Raw genomic sequence first — 16,917 nt, 5'->3', positions numbered from 1 at the left:
CTGACGTCAGGGAGCATGGTTGAACAGCCGACGCCGGACCCAGACTTTGGGATTCTGGCCGACCGAGGGCTGCCTGCCGGCAGGGGAGAACCCTACAGTCATGACTGCAGCAGTGAAACACGATGAACATCAGAGTGGGATCTCTTTTTATTTTTAGTAGGAGGGGTTGAGACCTCCATTGCAGAAATGGCCTCTGAGAAGGGAAACTTGAGCAACCCTTTCAGAATCAGTTTATTTTTGCTCTCATTAAGAGTTCGTTGACAAACTCTGACAAATGTTAGATGAAGGCTGCACCGAAAGGTGGGGCACTCCCAAAGAGTATATATCATCATCGTAAGAATCACTATTGGGTAACTTGCCATTACATGAAGCACAATGCTTAAAACCTGAAGTACCCTTCTTATCCGACATCTTGACAGAAAGACACCACAGGGCAACCGTATAATACAACTAGAACAAAGTCAAATACCGTTCAAGACATCACAAATATAGCAATACAGTGATATGTAGAGAGAAAAAAAAACACCTTACTAAAAACCAAAACTAATAGGTTAAACAGGAAAGACGATACCAGCTATGGTACTGAAGGAATACCACAAGGGTAAGGAGGGAAAGGCCATACCAACAGTGGTACTTGAAAGTTTACCAACGGTAACAACAACGGGTAGAGTAGAGAGGAAAAAACAAGATTAGACAGAAGAAAATACACTAGAAATACTATTCGCTCAAAATATGAAGATATCAAAAATTTTCCACACAAATATCAAATAAAGTTCCACTTAGCTGAGAGCTCTGCTGAAACGCGGCTTTATGGCTAAGTGGCAAATGAAATCTGAGGTAACAGGGAGAAGAGCATTCTGGGTAGAGACTTAGCTCAAGAGTTTTTTTTGGCTGGTGTGAGCTTGGTAAAAAGGCTGACTTGGTACCGAGGGCTCTCAGTGATGACTGGAAAGAAGATTAACAACATCAGATGAAAAATTTCCAGAGCATTTACCAAACTGCAGTAGGTTCACTGAAGCCATAGTCTAAAGAGTAAAACCCAATAACAAGCTGACAAAGATTCAACCATCTTCAAAACAAACAGCAATGAAAGGTTAGGATTGCACAAAAATCATAATGAAGGCAGGAAAATTATTGTTGACAAAAGGTTTAGAGATATTGCAAATGCAACAAAGTAAAGAATAATCAGAGTGTTGAAACTAGACAAACTTCCCATATGGTGAATTACTCTTCTACAATCTAGAAACTCCCAGCTGCTGGTCTCGCCTGTCAGACAGTATACAAATGCATGTGATATCCAGATGCAATTAAGAACTCAAAACACCCAATAAACCTGTCATGGCATGCTAACAATAAAAAAGTATCATATAAATAATCAAAGTTTCACCTGGTGAGCCATCTGCAACCATTCCCAGACGTGCTCAACATATACACCAATCAAGGTTTACGAATGGTGTGGTATTTACAAACACTGTCAACTCTTGCATGTCATAAAGAAATATCTGCTACTAAAATGAAAACATACAAAACATTAACAGAATACAACTACTGAATAAAACTGAACTCATTATTAGGGAAATATTAATCTATGTTCTATGATCAGTTTATTGTTGCTTAATGAATTTATTAATGCATACACCAATAATTGATGTAGATGTGTAAATTTCTATTATTTCTTTTATTATGTTAATGTATTTGTTCTTAAGTATAAAATTTCAATTATATTTTACAAAGGTCTCCTGCAGAAGACTTGTTAATACACTCTGCCATTTACAAGTCATAATTTACAATGACTTCTTCAGCAACACGAGAAACAACTAAAACCTCTAAGTGCAGTGCATATGTAGGTACATACATCTGTAAATAAAAAGAGCAGATTGTGTGCACATTTGAAAATATCACAACAAATCCACAGCTCTTGTCCTTTAAGTTTAGTTTTTTTCCTTCTATATTTACTTAAAATACACACATCGAATTATGTAATCTACTGAATTTTCTTACAAACCTCTGCCATGTTAATTGAGCCTACAGCGAGGGTCTTGTAGCCTAGAATTGTTCTGTTTTTATATCGCTTTCTTCTCTGTAGCATAATCTGTAGTTTATTGCCTTCTCTTTTCAGGAAATGTGGGTACTGTATAAGAAATAAAATATATACATATATCAATATGATATTCATATAGTTCTTCCTAACTAAATCATTCTCCTGTTCTCAGACTAGATTATACTCACAAGGACAAATACTAACAATCTGAAATATATGTAGAGAATGAAAGTTATGTACTTACCATAATGACATATCCATGTTGTGCATTTCCATCTGGTTCAACCTGTAGGTTTATCGCTTCTGAGACCATCCATTCCAAAAGACCTACCTACTGCAGATCTAGTTTGCCCCTCCCACAAGTATCACACATGCAAAATCTATATACACCAGGGTTTTAACATATGACCCCAAAATGGAAAGAGAAGCACCCCGACAGCTCAGCCACCAGCTGCCCTGCTCCAAACAACCCAATGGAGGGGGATAGGAGGGAGGGATGGTTGAAAGACAGCATAATTATCATTATCGTAAGTACATAACGTTCGTATCTAATATTGTCTTTTCTGTCTAGCTTCATACTGTGGGGAAGAGTCCCCAGGCATGCATCATCCCTGGGAGGCCATAGGAAAGAACTTTCTGCAGAATATTGGAACCAAACAAGGCCCTGACCTCAACTGCACATCCAATTTGTAATCAGATACAAACATGTGAGTACTAGCCTACGCAGCAGCAGTAGCAGCAGCACAATCATCAATAGAAGCTCTGGAAAAAAAGCCAGTGAAGTAGGCACTACTCTAGCAGAATGAACTTCAAGCTTTGTCAGCAAAGACATTTCCCTCAAATTTTATTCAAAGGAGATGCAATCTGTCATTTAGACAGCACTGTCTTAGACACTGACTTGCCTATCTGGACTTTAGAAAGAAGAGACAAAAAGTTGATCTAATTTCCCCGAAGACTTTGGTCTTGGTCCAGATAGCCTATGAACATCATCACAATGCAGCAAGCATTCTCCTTTATTACTAAAATTTGGGAAATAAAACAAGCAAGTGGATCAGCTGATTCAAGGTAGACTCAGAAGTCACCTTAAGTAAAAAGGATGGATCAGTCCTGAGAGAGACCCTATCCATATGAAAAATTAAATACGGAGGCACCAAGAATAAGGCTTGCAGCTCTGAAATCCATCTAGCGGATGTCACAGCCACCAGCAAAATAGTCTTCCCGGACAGCAACTTCAAGGAAAAGATGGCTGAAGGTTCAAACAGAGTGTCAAATAAAACATGGAGCATGAAAGGTAAATCCCAAGAAATAACGGGATTCCCAAAAGGGAGGTAATAATAATAATGTATCTCTCGGGGAATGTCTTCAAAATCTTCACAGCATCCTCTGGATATTATCTCTGCCAATGTGGAAATTGGAAATAGCCACCAGTCGAATGTTAGTACTAGAACAGCTCAATCCAGGGTCAGCAAGAAAATCCAAAATAGCAACTAGCAGGGGTGAGAAGGGATATAACCCCTTCCTCGATGCCCACATTGCAAAACATTTTCATTTACAAGCATAAATCTTTCGTGTAGAAGGTTTCTGAGAGCCAATAGGGCCAATTCCATAGGAGGGCTTGGGATCTATGGCCATCATGGGAAATGAAGAATCCTGCAGTCAATTTGAGGATATGAAGTTTGGTTGGGAAAATCTCTGATGGGTGAGAGATCAACTCAGCATAGGGTTGAGGACTCAAAAAGGGTACTGAAGGTGAGGACACAGGAAAGGGAACCAAACTTGTCAAGGCCAAAACGGAGCAATGAGAATCACAGTTGCTCTGCAACAGGCAGCCTTCTAAAGAAATTTTACTATGAGGAGAGTAGGTAGATATGCATATAGGAGGTCCAAGGGCCAAGCATAGATAACAGCAGCCCTTGGTGACTGTCGCACATGGGGAAACAGGGCATAAAAACTACTGCAATTCATGTTGGACAGGGTAGTAAAAAGATCATAGCAATGGGTGCCCCAGCACCAGAATATCTTGGTTGCTACCTCTGGATTCAGAGACCACTCATGATGAAGAATAATCTTCCTGCTTAAACTGTCTGCTAAGATGTTGAACTTCCCCAGGATGTGCATTGCTGTCAGAAACCAGTGAGAGGATATTGCCCATTGCCACAGTCTCATACCTTCCCAAAAAAAGAGGATAAGACTGAGTTCTCCCGGTTTGTTCAGGTACCAAACCACAGACATTTTGTCCATTTGAACCAAGGTCACACCCTTTTGAGAAGGTCCTGAAAAGCCTCCAATGCCAGAAGGACTGTTCTCATCTCCAAGACAATGATGTGAAGATTGGCTTCAAAAGTTGGCCAGATCCACTGACCTGTCTTCCCTTCAAAATTCCTCCCACCCCACCCCAGAAGGGAGATGTCTGTAGTGACAGTGGCCTGAGGTTGGGGAAGGACAAAAGGTCTCCTGGTGGAGATAAGGGGAGAGTACAACCATTATTTGATCTGGGCCTGACAAACATCTGTCATGACAATAAGAAAAGTTCATAGGATGGGTTATAGAAGACCAAAAGCCTCGGGAACAAGAATGTTGGGGAATTGTGGAAGCGAAGCAGATGAATTGCCCCTGCATGAAGGGAACTCACCCTGTATACTGGAAAACTTGCTTATGAGATACAGTATCCAAATGACATCCTAAGAACTTCAACACCTGAACTGACAGAAAAGCGAATTTCTCGTAGTTCACAGTAATTCATAGGGAAGTTCACAACTGAGCAAAGACATCCCAAGCCTTGATCAACTATGCCCTTGTGGAGGCTGTGAGGAGCCAATCGTCCAGGTATAGAAAGGACCTGGAAACCCTGCTGCCTAAGCCAAGCTGCTACAACTGCCATGCACATGATAAACACCCGGGGGGGGGGTAGTGGTGAGGGGGGTAGTGGTGATACCAAAGGGCAGTCCTCTGATTGGCTCCAAGAATGAAGTGTAGATATTTCCTGAACTGCCTCACCATCTTGGTAGGCATCCTTGAGATCAGCTGAGCACATCCACTAGCCCTTCCTCAATAGATATAAAATGGACAGCATTGTGGCTATCCAGAACTTGATCTGCTTCACATAACAGTTCAGTTTGCTCAGATCCAAAATTGGTCAAAGGTTTGTGTTCTTCTTTGGCACAAAAAAGAATGTGGAACAACTGCCAGCTCCTCATTAGTCTGGTGGGACCTGTTGGTTGACTCAATTTATCAGCAGCTTTTGAATCTCGACTGTTGCCTCTCTTCTCTGATGAGGAGAATTGTCTGGAAAGGACTTGGAATTTTCTTTTGGCAGAAATAAAAATGGAATTGTATAGCCTCCGGATACGACTCTCAACACCCATGCGCCAAAGGTGATGGCCTCTTAAGCTTTAGGGTGTAGAGCCAAGCGATGCCAGACTGCATCCAGAGTAAGACAGTGAGGCAATCCTTCAAGCACACTGAAAGGGCCTCCCAGAGAAAGCTCTACAGAAGCCCTGGTTCTGTAGGTGTCCTCTGAAAGACGGGCAGCAGGCTTTCTTGCTGCCCACCTGCCATGAGAAGCACCCTCCGCAGGGACATCCTGAAAAGATTTCTGTCTCCTCTGAAAAAAGAGATGCTTACCACTTCTGGTTCCAAGAGCAGGTCCATTGATGGAAGGCAAAGTGCACTTTGACAGCAGAATGTATCTTCCTACTCTATTTGCTCCTGATTAGTGTGTCCCTGACCTTTCAGTCCAAAAAGAAAAAAATCGTCAAAAGGGGCATTGATAAACAATGCCTTAAAGCAGTCCGCAAAATTACATAATCTTACCAAAGTGTGTCGGCAGCATGGCAATACCACTACTGGCAGCTCAATATGTGCTGTAGGCTGCATTGGAGAGCAGGTGCATAAACATACTGGAAAGGGATTGTAAGGCTGACAACTGCATCTCCAGTCTTTTGCATCCCCAGCACCTCCTGTGTCCTCACTATCTTTGACACTTCAGGGACAATGTTGCAGTGAAGTTGTCAAATGCACCAAATAATTTAATGCTCTCAGAGCAAAAGTCACTGATGCATAAGCGCAGCTCCCTAAGAGGCCCAGCACTCTAGCTTTCCTCTTTGGGGAATGGACCAATAAACTTTCCTCTGAGATGGCCTTTTTGGTGGCTGCAACCACTACAATGGCATCAACATCCAGAGCCTTACTCCAATATTGTTGATCCAGCCGGAGAGCAAACATCTTATTTTTTGTAGGACTAGGTTTCACCATATCTGGCTCCATCCAAGCCCTCTGGGATCCTAGGTCGATAAGCATGTCCAGGGGGGAACCACCCATGACATGGATCGGCCCACACCAAAGTCTTCAGGAATACTGATTCCAGAGAGGGGGATTCAGTCCAACCCCCAAGCTGAAGAAGGAGCTCCATAAAAACAACAAAAGAGGCATTCTCACAGGGGGAATTTGGGAAATTCTCTCCTTCCTTGAAGTCAATATCCTCTCTCAAATCCAGGAGCTTCCACTAGCACCAACTCTTACAGTGACTCTCAAGGACCAGGGAATATTGGGAAGAGGTGGATGAAGCAAGGGGTCCTGGATGCAGGGTGGTCTGCAGACTTGAAGGTGCTGGCTGGCCTGAAGATTCCCAAGTCATGGTTGCAGGTCCAGATGAAGACAGGGAGGGATCAATGACTTTTGCTGACCACTCCATCTCTAGCCTGGAGAACATCCTCTCTACTTCTTGAAGGCAAAGAACAAAGCTGGTTACCCAGAGCAGACATTCCATGGATGAGAAGAACACATGGAACTGCCTGACTCCAATGTCAACCTGACCTGCCCCAGCACTGAGACTGAAGCTGACCTATCGAGTGCGAAGGCACGAAGAGGGAGAGAAAACTACAAAACTCAGAGTCAAACCCCCTTCCTGGAACCTCAGCCACCAGGCACGCAAGATGGCGACACATTTAGAGTTCAGAAGGCCAAGGTACAGGTTGAGGCCTGAAGCAGCCAAGGCATCGGACCCAACCCAAGGAGAGAAAAGACAACTGGATCCACAAGCCCAGAGCTTGAAGGGATCCAGGGAGAAAAGCACCCAGTGGAGCCAAACCCTATGGTATTGAAACCGAGAGAGAGGAAATGAGATCAAGCTGAATGTGGCCTGCAAGAAGGGCACATCAGTGGTTCCAAATCCACAGGTCTAAGCCTCCCTACTGAGTGTGGAAACCTAGCCGATGAGGCTACTGATGATGGCTTGGACTCTGGTGAAAACCCCCTAGGGGTAACAGGAGAAAAAGAGGAATGGACCCTACCTGGGCTTGCTCCCTTAATAAAGGACGGACTAGGGATGATTAGACCTTGAAACACTAACTTCTACAAAGTCGGTGCCATGGGAGACTGGTTCTGAGGAGGAGGAACCAACTCTGGTGCCTATGCAGCTGTGGGAGCTGAAGAGCAGTAAATCTTCGAATATGGGCTGGTCAGAATGAGGGGGAGTTGCTCATTTACAGTCTCCCTTTTCCTTATCCTGCACCTTGGGGTCCTTACAGTACTCCTTATCTCGTTCTCACCTATCCCTATCACTTTTCTTCAGAATGGAAGGCACAGGATCATCATCATTTTTTTTTTTGAACTAGAAACATCTTTATTAAATTCTCACTTATGGCACAAGCAATCCTACATTAATACAAATGAAAATAAACCACACTGACAAGCTCAGTTGCAAACATACATTACAAACCATGCCAATAAAACTGTAGCTGCAAACATTATACATCACTTAAACATATCCAGTCATTGTCATACATAACTCATTTAAAACCCTGCTTCTTTTAAACATTGTTCCTCCTCTGCATGTATTGATCCCATAATCCCCATTTTTTCATATCTAATTTGCTCCTATTCTTTTCTAAAAATCCTAATTCCATTTGTTTTATCTCTGTTATCTTCACTATTAATAGAAGCTTTGGCTTAGACTATGATTTCATTTTCTAGTAATTGCTTTTTTGACAGCCACCATAATTAGACTCAGCAAGTCCTTACTATGTCTAGGCAATTCCAATTCTGTATCATAGCTCAAAAAATAATTTCTTTAGTTGCACCAATTTGCTCACCCAGTATCTCTGACAGAGCAGCCTGCAGGGAATCTTTAAAGTCTGCCAACTCATAACACTCCCAGAAAATATGTTCCAGTTACCTCTTTCTTCCCCAATCCAACAATTTACTGTCTACCTGCAGACAGATTCTTTGGAGTCTACTTGGGGTATAAAAATAACTATGTTAAACACTTCCAAGCAAATATTCTATATCTTCTATACTTCGCTGCATATTTTGGAGACATATATCCTCCCAATTGTTTCTTTGTGAATTGTTTATTCAGTCTTTCTTCCCAATCCTTTCTAATCTTCTCAGATTGATTCTTATAGTTATCATGCAATATTTTATATGCTCTAATTATTCTTTTCTTAACTGCAACTTCTGTTCTAGATTCTAATCAAAACACTATCAGTACTGGTCTTTCATTTAAGACTCCCCTATTTCTTTCTCTTTGCAATGTTTAATAAAGCTTGTTTCATTTACTGAGCTTTGTGGTGCCACCTTTACATTTATTATACATAGTTTATCTAAACTATTTCCGGCTGGATTTCTAAGGCTATCTCCTTCTGCAATGAATACCATGAAAAATGCCTCTCTTCTTCAGTTAGGGCGCACTCTACCACAGCCTCCTCTGGCACCTTCTTCAAAGGGTTGGACACCAATTCCATTCTGGAGGCAGCTACTTGGTCTTCAGTCCATACTTTCACCAAGCATTATAAACTGGACATCTCCAAATCCAGGGCAGGGTTCGCTAGGGCCATTCTCCACGGCTTCCTGGAAAGGTCCTCTGCCCCTACCTCCTCCATCTCCTTCTCCTCATGAGCTTTTGCACTCTCCCTCATTTAAAGAGTACTGTAACAGCAGAATAGAATGACAGATTAGTTGTGTAAAATCTTACCAAGATGTTAGATGTCTTCTCTTGTCTGTTGCAGTATTCTATCCCACCCTCCATCCACCTGCATTTGTTCTTTCTTGGATGTAAATAGCCTACATGCCTACTTCTCAAGAGTTCTTCCTGGAGCACTCAGTTCTGAGGAAGGTGTGTGTGTGTACGTCACTTTTATGGCCTACGTCCGACAGCAGTCTACGTGCGATGTACCACACACCCTAGGCACTAAAGACTTTTGTATACTGGCTGATGACCAGTCGCTTGGCAGACTGTCTACCTCACATAAAGAATACTGCAACAACAGAACAGAAAGACATCTATGGTTTCACAAGTAGTAGAATACACTGCCAAGATCATCCATTACCAGTGAATGCATTTTTTAACAGCATACCGACACAAGCTACTTACAGGGATATTTTGTTTTTCTTACATGAGGGTATTTTGCTTTCCATTTTTGTGGTGATAAAAAAGTGTGTGTGTATGGGTCTGAGTCAGAATTTTTCATGGCATCTCTCAGCATCAACTGTCTTATATAAGACAAGAAATGCATGAATCTCAATTGACACATTTGGGTTAACTTGTAACTTCCATCTATCTCTTTAATGGGCTCTTACAGACTAAGAACAAGTTCTTAAACAAAATAAATAAATAAAATAAACGTCAGCTACATTGGAAGTGAAACTAGCACTTCCACTTAGTCAAACGTAGGCAAACAATATTCACTGGTGAACTTTTATTTTACATTTCACCATTACACCCTTGAAATTCACTGCAGTACTTTAGGAAGTCGGACGGTGCACACAAATTATATTAGACATATCTGCAAGCATTAAGTAGGTAGTCCTATTGGCTGGGGACAGACATTTGGACTAGCTACTACATGTAGTGGAGCGTCAGCAAGAAAATCTTTAATATGCAATTATATGGTAAAACAATTGTAAATTAAATTGACACAAAATATCAGGAAATTTCATCTACAAGCAGTTAAGTCTAAAATGAAAAATATTTGGGAACTGATGAAGGATCGACAATAAGACAAACAAATAAGAACAAAACTCAGTAAAGTATATTTTAGCAGACTAAACTTAATACTGAAAACAGCCCTGATATTTAGGAATAAAGTCTAAGCTATAAATCAATGCTCTTCCTGTTCTAGCTTACAGTTTTGGGGTGACTGACTGGCCGCAAAGGGTAATGGATCAGTTGGACAGGAACACAAGAAAAATGCTTTATGCTTTCAATGATAAATAAAAATCATCGTATACTAAGATTATAGCCCTCATTCTGAAGAAGGTATGGGCCTCCTCAACACTGATTGCATGTACAGATTTGCAGATCCTTCAGATCCAAACATAGTGAAAGTTTTGAAATGTAAAAAAAAAAAAAGTCTAAGATGACTTCTCTGCTTAACCTAGCAAAGCAAATTGGTGTCAAAAAGGAATGGAAACCAAACGAGGTAGACAAAAATCGGGCAGTAACTGAATGTGCCAAAATATAAAAGAAAGAATATAAAGAGCAAGATCAGATGAGAAGGCAAGAAATGTGGAAAATGCACAAAGTTCAGAGTAAAGAAAACTCCTGGAAAAACCTCATGTCGATCAGGATAGGACACAGTAAAGGTTAAGGAGAGGTAAATTTAAACCAAAAGATGAAAGGTTAATTTTGGCATCCCAGGATACTGGACTATGCGCACAGTGGTTTACAAATTACATTGAGCATGTAGAAGAAACAGACAAATGCAGGTTCTACAAAACAGAACTGGAAAGAGTTGCACACCTTGTTGCTGTGTGTGATACACTAACGGCAGAGGGCCTGTATACTGAAAGGTATATTGAGGCAAGACTGTTGCACTGGGGACTCTGCAAACATTGCAATATTGAAGTAGCTGAGAAGCACTGGAAACCTGGGCCACAAAGCATTATAGAGAATGATGAAGTTTATATCACATCGGATCACTAACAATCAACAGTGTAAAAAATAGATACGAGAAAACCAGATACAGTAGTCCATGACAAGAAGACAAAAGTAGCACTGACCATTGAAATTGTTATATCCAATGACTATACTGTCTTACGTACAGAGAGACACAGTCATAAAAATACCAGGATTTACAGGCAGAAACAAGGGAAATGTGGAAGGATAACAGACAGTTTCGATAGTACAGGATCATAGGAAGTAACTAGCCTGTTGACCCTGAGGACCTTACAAGCCTAGCCAAGAATTTAGCCCATGCTCCAACAAGGCAGCACCCTATGCCACTGTCCAGCAGGGACAAAATTGGAATCCCAGGGGTGTATTTTCTGTTCCCCATCTAGTTATCCAGGGTGCACTTAAAAAGGTTTAATGAAGTACTCTGCTTTACGTGGAGAGGGAGTCTATTCCACAAAAGGGAGAGTCTCTGGGACACACATCTGTCCCGCCAACAAGTCCTATTGATGTCACAGACCAGGTTGAGGTCTCGCGTGTGGGGTCCTCGAGTGGAGCTTGACTTGCGGATATGCAGCAGTCCTATCAGGGTGAGGTCTGAGATTGCTTTGTATGCCAGACAGAGATCACCTCTGAGGAGTCTGCAGGATACTGAGTACAGGGATGGTGATTTTAGCCTATCTGTGTAGGGTAGATGTTTGAGGCCCTGTATTCTCTGGGTGAGGAATCTCTGTGGTCTCTCCAACTGCTGCATGTGCTTTGTGAGGTACACGCCAAAAGGGGCATTGTATTCAATCAGTCTTATAAAGGAAGAATACAGGGATGTTATGACCACCTTGTCCCTGGATGAGATACCCTTACTAATGAGGTGGACAGTGTAGAAAGCTTTCTGTACACCGGAGGCAATATGGTGGCCAAAAGTCAGTTTGCTATCAACTTGGGTTCCTATGTCCCTCACGACTGATTGTGTGTTTAATGCCTTATTATCAAAGTGATAATTTGTGGGGATATCATTCTCCCCAAAAGGGCTGATGATGCATTTTTTGGCATTCAGTTTGAGGCCATGTTTCTGGAAGCAGTCATTTGTTTGGGAGAGACACTCTTGGAGGATGTCCACATTCCTAGGGGAATTGATGACAGCACCCAGCTTGCAGTCATCTGCAAACTTGGTCAGCCATATTCCACTAGATTTGTATATCTCAAACAGCAGAGGCCCCAAGACCAATCCCTGGGGTACACCACTTGTTACAGGTCTACTAATTGAGGTAGCTTCCCCTATTTTAACTAGGTGGGTTCTATCAATGAGTCAGTTTGCTACCCATCTGTTAGCATATGGAGTGGTGCCTAGTTGAGAGAGTTTATCTATTATACCTGAATGGAGAATAGTATCGAAGACCTCGGCCAGCTCAAGGTAGGCGGTGTGCACCATCTTCCCCTCACCTATGGCCTTGGTGACTGTCTCAAAGAAGTTAACCAAATTTAACAGGCATGACCTCCCCTTGACAAAACCAAACTGTGTGGGATCGAGTGTCTGGAGGTTGCCAATATCCTTGTTAATGAGGTCCATGATAATCCACTCCATGGCCTTGCAGATCAGGCTAGTTAGGCTGATGGGTCTATAATTTCCTGGATTGATGGACGCTCCACCTTTGTGCAAATGGATGACAGTAGCTGTCCTCCATTTGGCTGGGACTAAAACGGTACTCAGGCTTTGGTTGAACAGGGTACCTAATGATGATGCAAATTCCTGACTAAATTCATGTAGGATGCAGCCTGGGATGTTATCGGGTCCCATGGAGGCTGTATTTTTTGCCTTTGAGAGGGCAGTGATGACTTGCTCCCTAGAGATAAAGGGGGTGGGGTATTGAGGATGTCCTATTTTACTGATGGGGGACACAGGAGTGAATTTTCACTGAACCTGTCTCCCCAGCAGGTTGGCTATATCTACAGGGTTTGTGGACCACCAGTTCTAAGCAGATCTGGGTGATTCCCTTGAGACTGCGGACATATGTGAAGAAAGCCTTATGATGGTCCTTAGTAGATTGTGGCCAGTTTGGACTTGAAGTTTACTTTGGAAGATTTCACTAGTGCTCTTATTTGCCTGTTCAGGTTAAGAAGAGAGATTGCTTCCAATTAGACACCTGTGCCTTCTTGGTTCTGGACAGCAATTTTTTCCTTTTATTATAGAGTTTATTTATTGTAGAGGTCCACCAGACAGGTTTACTCTTCCTTGAGGAGGAGGATTTCGTCCCGTCTGGTATTCCTGATTCCATGCAACTATATAAATGCTCATATAGTACTTTGGTGTAAATTTGGACATATGTGTCAGTTTCTGTGGAGGGGCAGGGGGCTGTGAAGCAGTTTATACCGGGTCTATATTAAAACGTCAAACTAAAACAAGTTCGAACATTGTAATATCGAACACTAAAGTCCGAAAGTTGAAAATAGCGAAGCCATAGCCCATCGACTTTTTTCCGAGGGGAAAAAAAAAAATCGGTGGGCCATTTTTGGGGCTTTGTTATTTCCTCCACTGTGATGCGATTTCAGAGTTGGTATATTTAAGTAGGGGGGTTGTGGGGGGCACAGCCTCCCACACTGGGGGGGTGTGGAGGGCAAAGCCCCCCACTTTAGTTTACGTTTAAGGTTAATTTTTTTTGTCATGGAACAGTGATTTTTTCCCTGGGGGAAAAACTTGCTGTTCTGTGTTTTCAGTTTTGTTGGGTTTCGGACCTTAGGGTTCGATATTACAACGATCAAACTTCTGTAAGTTTGACATTGTTATACAGACACATTTATACCTTCCCTCAGGAGGTTCTAATCAGCTTTGGAGATTTTTTTTTTTTGCTTGACCCTAGCTGGGGGGGTTGGGGGAGATGGTGACTGCTTTGTGGTCGGATCGTACCAGGCACGATGACACTGCAGGGATGCTGCAGTGGTTACTCATGTTGGATAATACCAAGTCAACCAAATGGTCCATGGTACTGGCATTAACAAAATCAAGGAATCCATGGGCATTTGTGTTTTGGCATGAGTATTTCTTCTAATCTATGGTTGGATAGTTAATGTCACCCAGGATCAGGGTAAAGGGATGAATCTTGACAGATTCAAAGAGGTCCAGATAGGTGGAGTGGGCATCGAGTCAGAGTTGGAGGTCTGTAGCTTGCTATGATTTGAATAAGGGTCTTGTCAGTTGTTAAATGCACCAGGAGTATTTCCTGTGAAATATACTGTTTGACCAGCCTAGAGGTGTGCATGTCTTTTATATATATTGCAACTCCACCTCCTTTTGTTTTGCTGCCCATGGCTTGGGGTCTGAATGAATGATAGAACGAGTAACCTGGTATGGCTGGGGTGCTCTCTGCAGCTTTGAACCAGGTTTCTGTGACTGCACAAATGTCAGCTTCTTCCAGGGTTAAGAATGCTTACAATGAGTGCAGTTTCATGTTTAGACTCCCAGCATTTAGAAGAATAACCTTTAATTTAGATTTTGATGAAATTTTCATGTTGGTAGTTGTAACCTCATGGCATTGCCTAAAAAGGTACTATGGGGGAGGTAAGAGCCTTTGCCAGGAGCCTGAAAGCCCAAGGTTGACAGATGCAGGCCATCTCTGGCAAAGCATCGTGGCTTGTCAATCATGTCATCCCCAGATGTCAGGTACTGGATTCCCTTTGAATGACACTGGAAACTAAGCCAGTTGATCATTCTCTGTCTGTAATGAGGCATCATTCTGGGTGACAGTACAATGCTGCTTAAGGCTAGGGACATACCTGCCTGGGACACATACTCAGTGAGCTCGATCATGTCTCTCTTCATATAGTCAAGGGAGGTACGTCTCAAGTCATTCACTCCAACATGGACTATGAGAGAGTCATAACAGTACCTGTTGAGAAACTTGAGTGCAAAGATGATATGGCGGATTCTGGCACCAGACAAACAACTAATTGTGACTTTCTCCTTATTCAGCCTGGTGAGGGGCACATCTGTGCATCTCACAATGGGGTCTCCTATGACTAATATGTTGGGTTTATCTTTAGGCCTTAGTGGATGTGAGAGACAGCTGTATGGACTGTGTGTGATGAGCAGTGGAATTTGCATGCATTTTTTGCCTCAAAGGTCTCTTTTGTTTGGGTATGCTTTTGCTGAGGGCCCCTGCATGTGGGAGTGTGTTGTGTAGGTGTGAGTGATGTTTGAGGTGTGATGTTCATTTTGCCAACCTTCTCAGTCCCACATATACTGGTTTGTGGGGGAGAGAGCAATGACACTAGGTGCCTGATGTATTTGCATCTCTCACAAATTGCGTTCCTAGGTGGTAGTAGTAGTAGAGGGTTGTCTGTGTACATGAGGGAGTTGCTACACTGTTTCAGGATGCCCATATCGATCAGACTGGCAAGAGAAAATGTAGGAATTTGTCCATCCGTATTTGTCAGAAACTGAAAGAGCTAAGAGGGTAAAGGGAGGAAGGTCTACGAGTAGTACTACTAGATGATAACACAAGTGCTACTAAGGGAAAACTTGTAGCTGGAATACCTCAAAAAGGGTTAAAAATAGTGAAGCTGAAGTTCTGGATGCCGCAGACCTGTATCCAGATTATGCTACTCAATTTTAAGGTTAAGAACTCAGTAAGAAAAAACTCACAATGAAGCACAGATTAATCACTTATAGTCAAAAGAATAAAACTTGCAGTATGAAAAAATACGGCAACGAAATGCAGTAAAATGCAGTTAAACAGTAATGAACTGCAGTAGATAGCAATGAAATATAGTTAATCGGTAGATTGCTTTGAAACAGTAGCTCACAAATCACAACAGTAACAGCACAAACAAAGCAGCGATTCAGTGGAATACTGTCATCAAGTTAGTGAAGCTACCAACAAGCAGTAATAAATATGGCAAACTAAACGCAGTTGAACTCCTAAGCACAAGCAGCAAAATTAAGTAGAAAAAGGTACAGATTTTTTTCTCTTCTTTTTAGTAGAAAGTGAAGAGACAGAAGATAATGAGATAATTCAAAGTTCAGCAGCTAAACGGGTGGGCCTTTACTAATTCTCACTATAAACAGTAGAATGAGCTGATGTAATGTGACTGGGGGAAGTGTCCATTACCAACTTTATACTAGAGGTGGGCAACTCAAAGCCACCAAGTCTTAAGACCACCACAACAGCTGGGCGACTGGGTGGGACAAAAAAAACAGTTGCACAGATTACACAGATATACAGTAAAACAGAAGTGCAGAAAATAGTTCAAAATAAGCACTTATCTTTTTCCAATATCACAGCAGAGCAAATAGCAGAAGGCCTCTCTCACTGCAGCTTTGAACTGCTTGAGCAAATAAGTACAACTGGTTTAAAACACTGTCCATTAAAAGCAGAGAAACAGAAACCAGCTCAATTGTTCAATCAAAAATAACAGTGTTGCATGAATGCTTTGAGCTAGATCAGTGGTTAGAAACTTTGCAAGCTGGAGGACCCCTTTTATAAAGGAAAAAAAAAAATTACGGACCCTTATCGGCGGCGGTACACATACTTTACATTTGGATCACCCCCCCCCCCCCCCCAATCAGCCTCCCTACCACCATGCAGCCATTTCAGTGTCCCATTACTTGGCTAATTATCCCCAGCTGCCATAAGCACTGTTCAAAATTCTCAGTGTGCATACTGTTTTCTGCTTTACTTCTACAATGATTACAGATGTTTGGAGTTAATTTAAAACTTGTATTTCAAATTTTATAACACAAACAGTGATGGACATTTGCTAAAGCTAAACAGACATTTGCTAAATCTAAACAAAGCAATATAGTCTTAATGAAAACAGACTTAACATTACAACTTCTCTGCCTCTGAAACTCACATTCACTGAAACAGCATTGAAACCCACATTCAAAGAAAATGCATCTGGCCAGTGGCAGATTAAGTTTACCTTTGGGCTGTTTTCAAAGTATAGGTCCCTTGCAAACATTTTTAGCAGCATGTAAAAGTTCTTTGATTCA

General features: G+C 42.0%; 1 protein-coding gene across 1 annotated transcript in view; it reads right to left on the bottom strand.

Annotated features, from left to right (window-relative positions):
* The window catches only part of PACS2 (phosphofurin acidic cluster sorting protein 2), a 1,734,969-nt gene that overhangs the window by 1,518,039 nt on the left and 200,013 nt on the right, over positions 1–16,917 (bottom strand). The window contains exon 5 of the mRNA XM_044073533.1: positions 2,006–2,131. Within this exon, the coding sequence (XP_043929468.1) occupies positions 2,006–2,131 (126 nt within the window). The remainder of the gene's footprint in view (positions 1–2,005; positions 2,132–16,917) is intronic.

The sequence above is a fragment of the Protopterus annectens genome, chromosome 6.part0 (genome assembly GCF_019279795.1).
Source record: "Protopterus annectens isolate FY-2018-M chromosome 6.part0, PAN1.0, whole genome shotgun sequence".
NCBI lineage: Eukaryota > Metazoa > Chordata > Ceratodontiformes > Protopteridae > Protopterus > Protopterus annectens.
The sequence above is the reverse complement of the archived record's forward strand: the minus strand, read 5'-3'. Positions and strand labels throughout refer to the sequence as shown.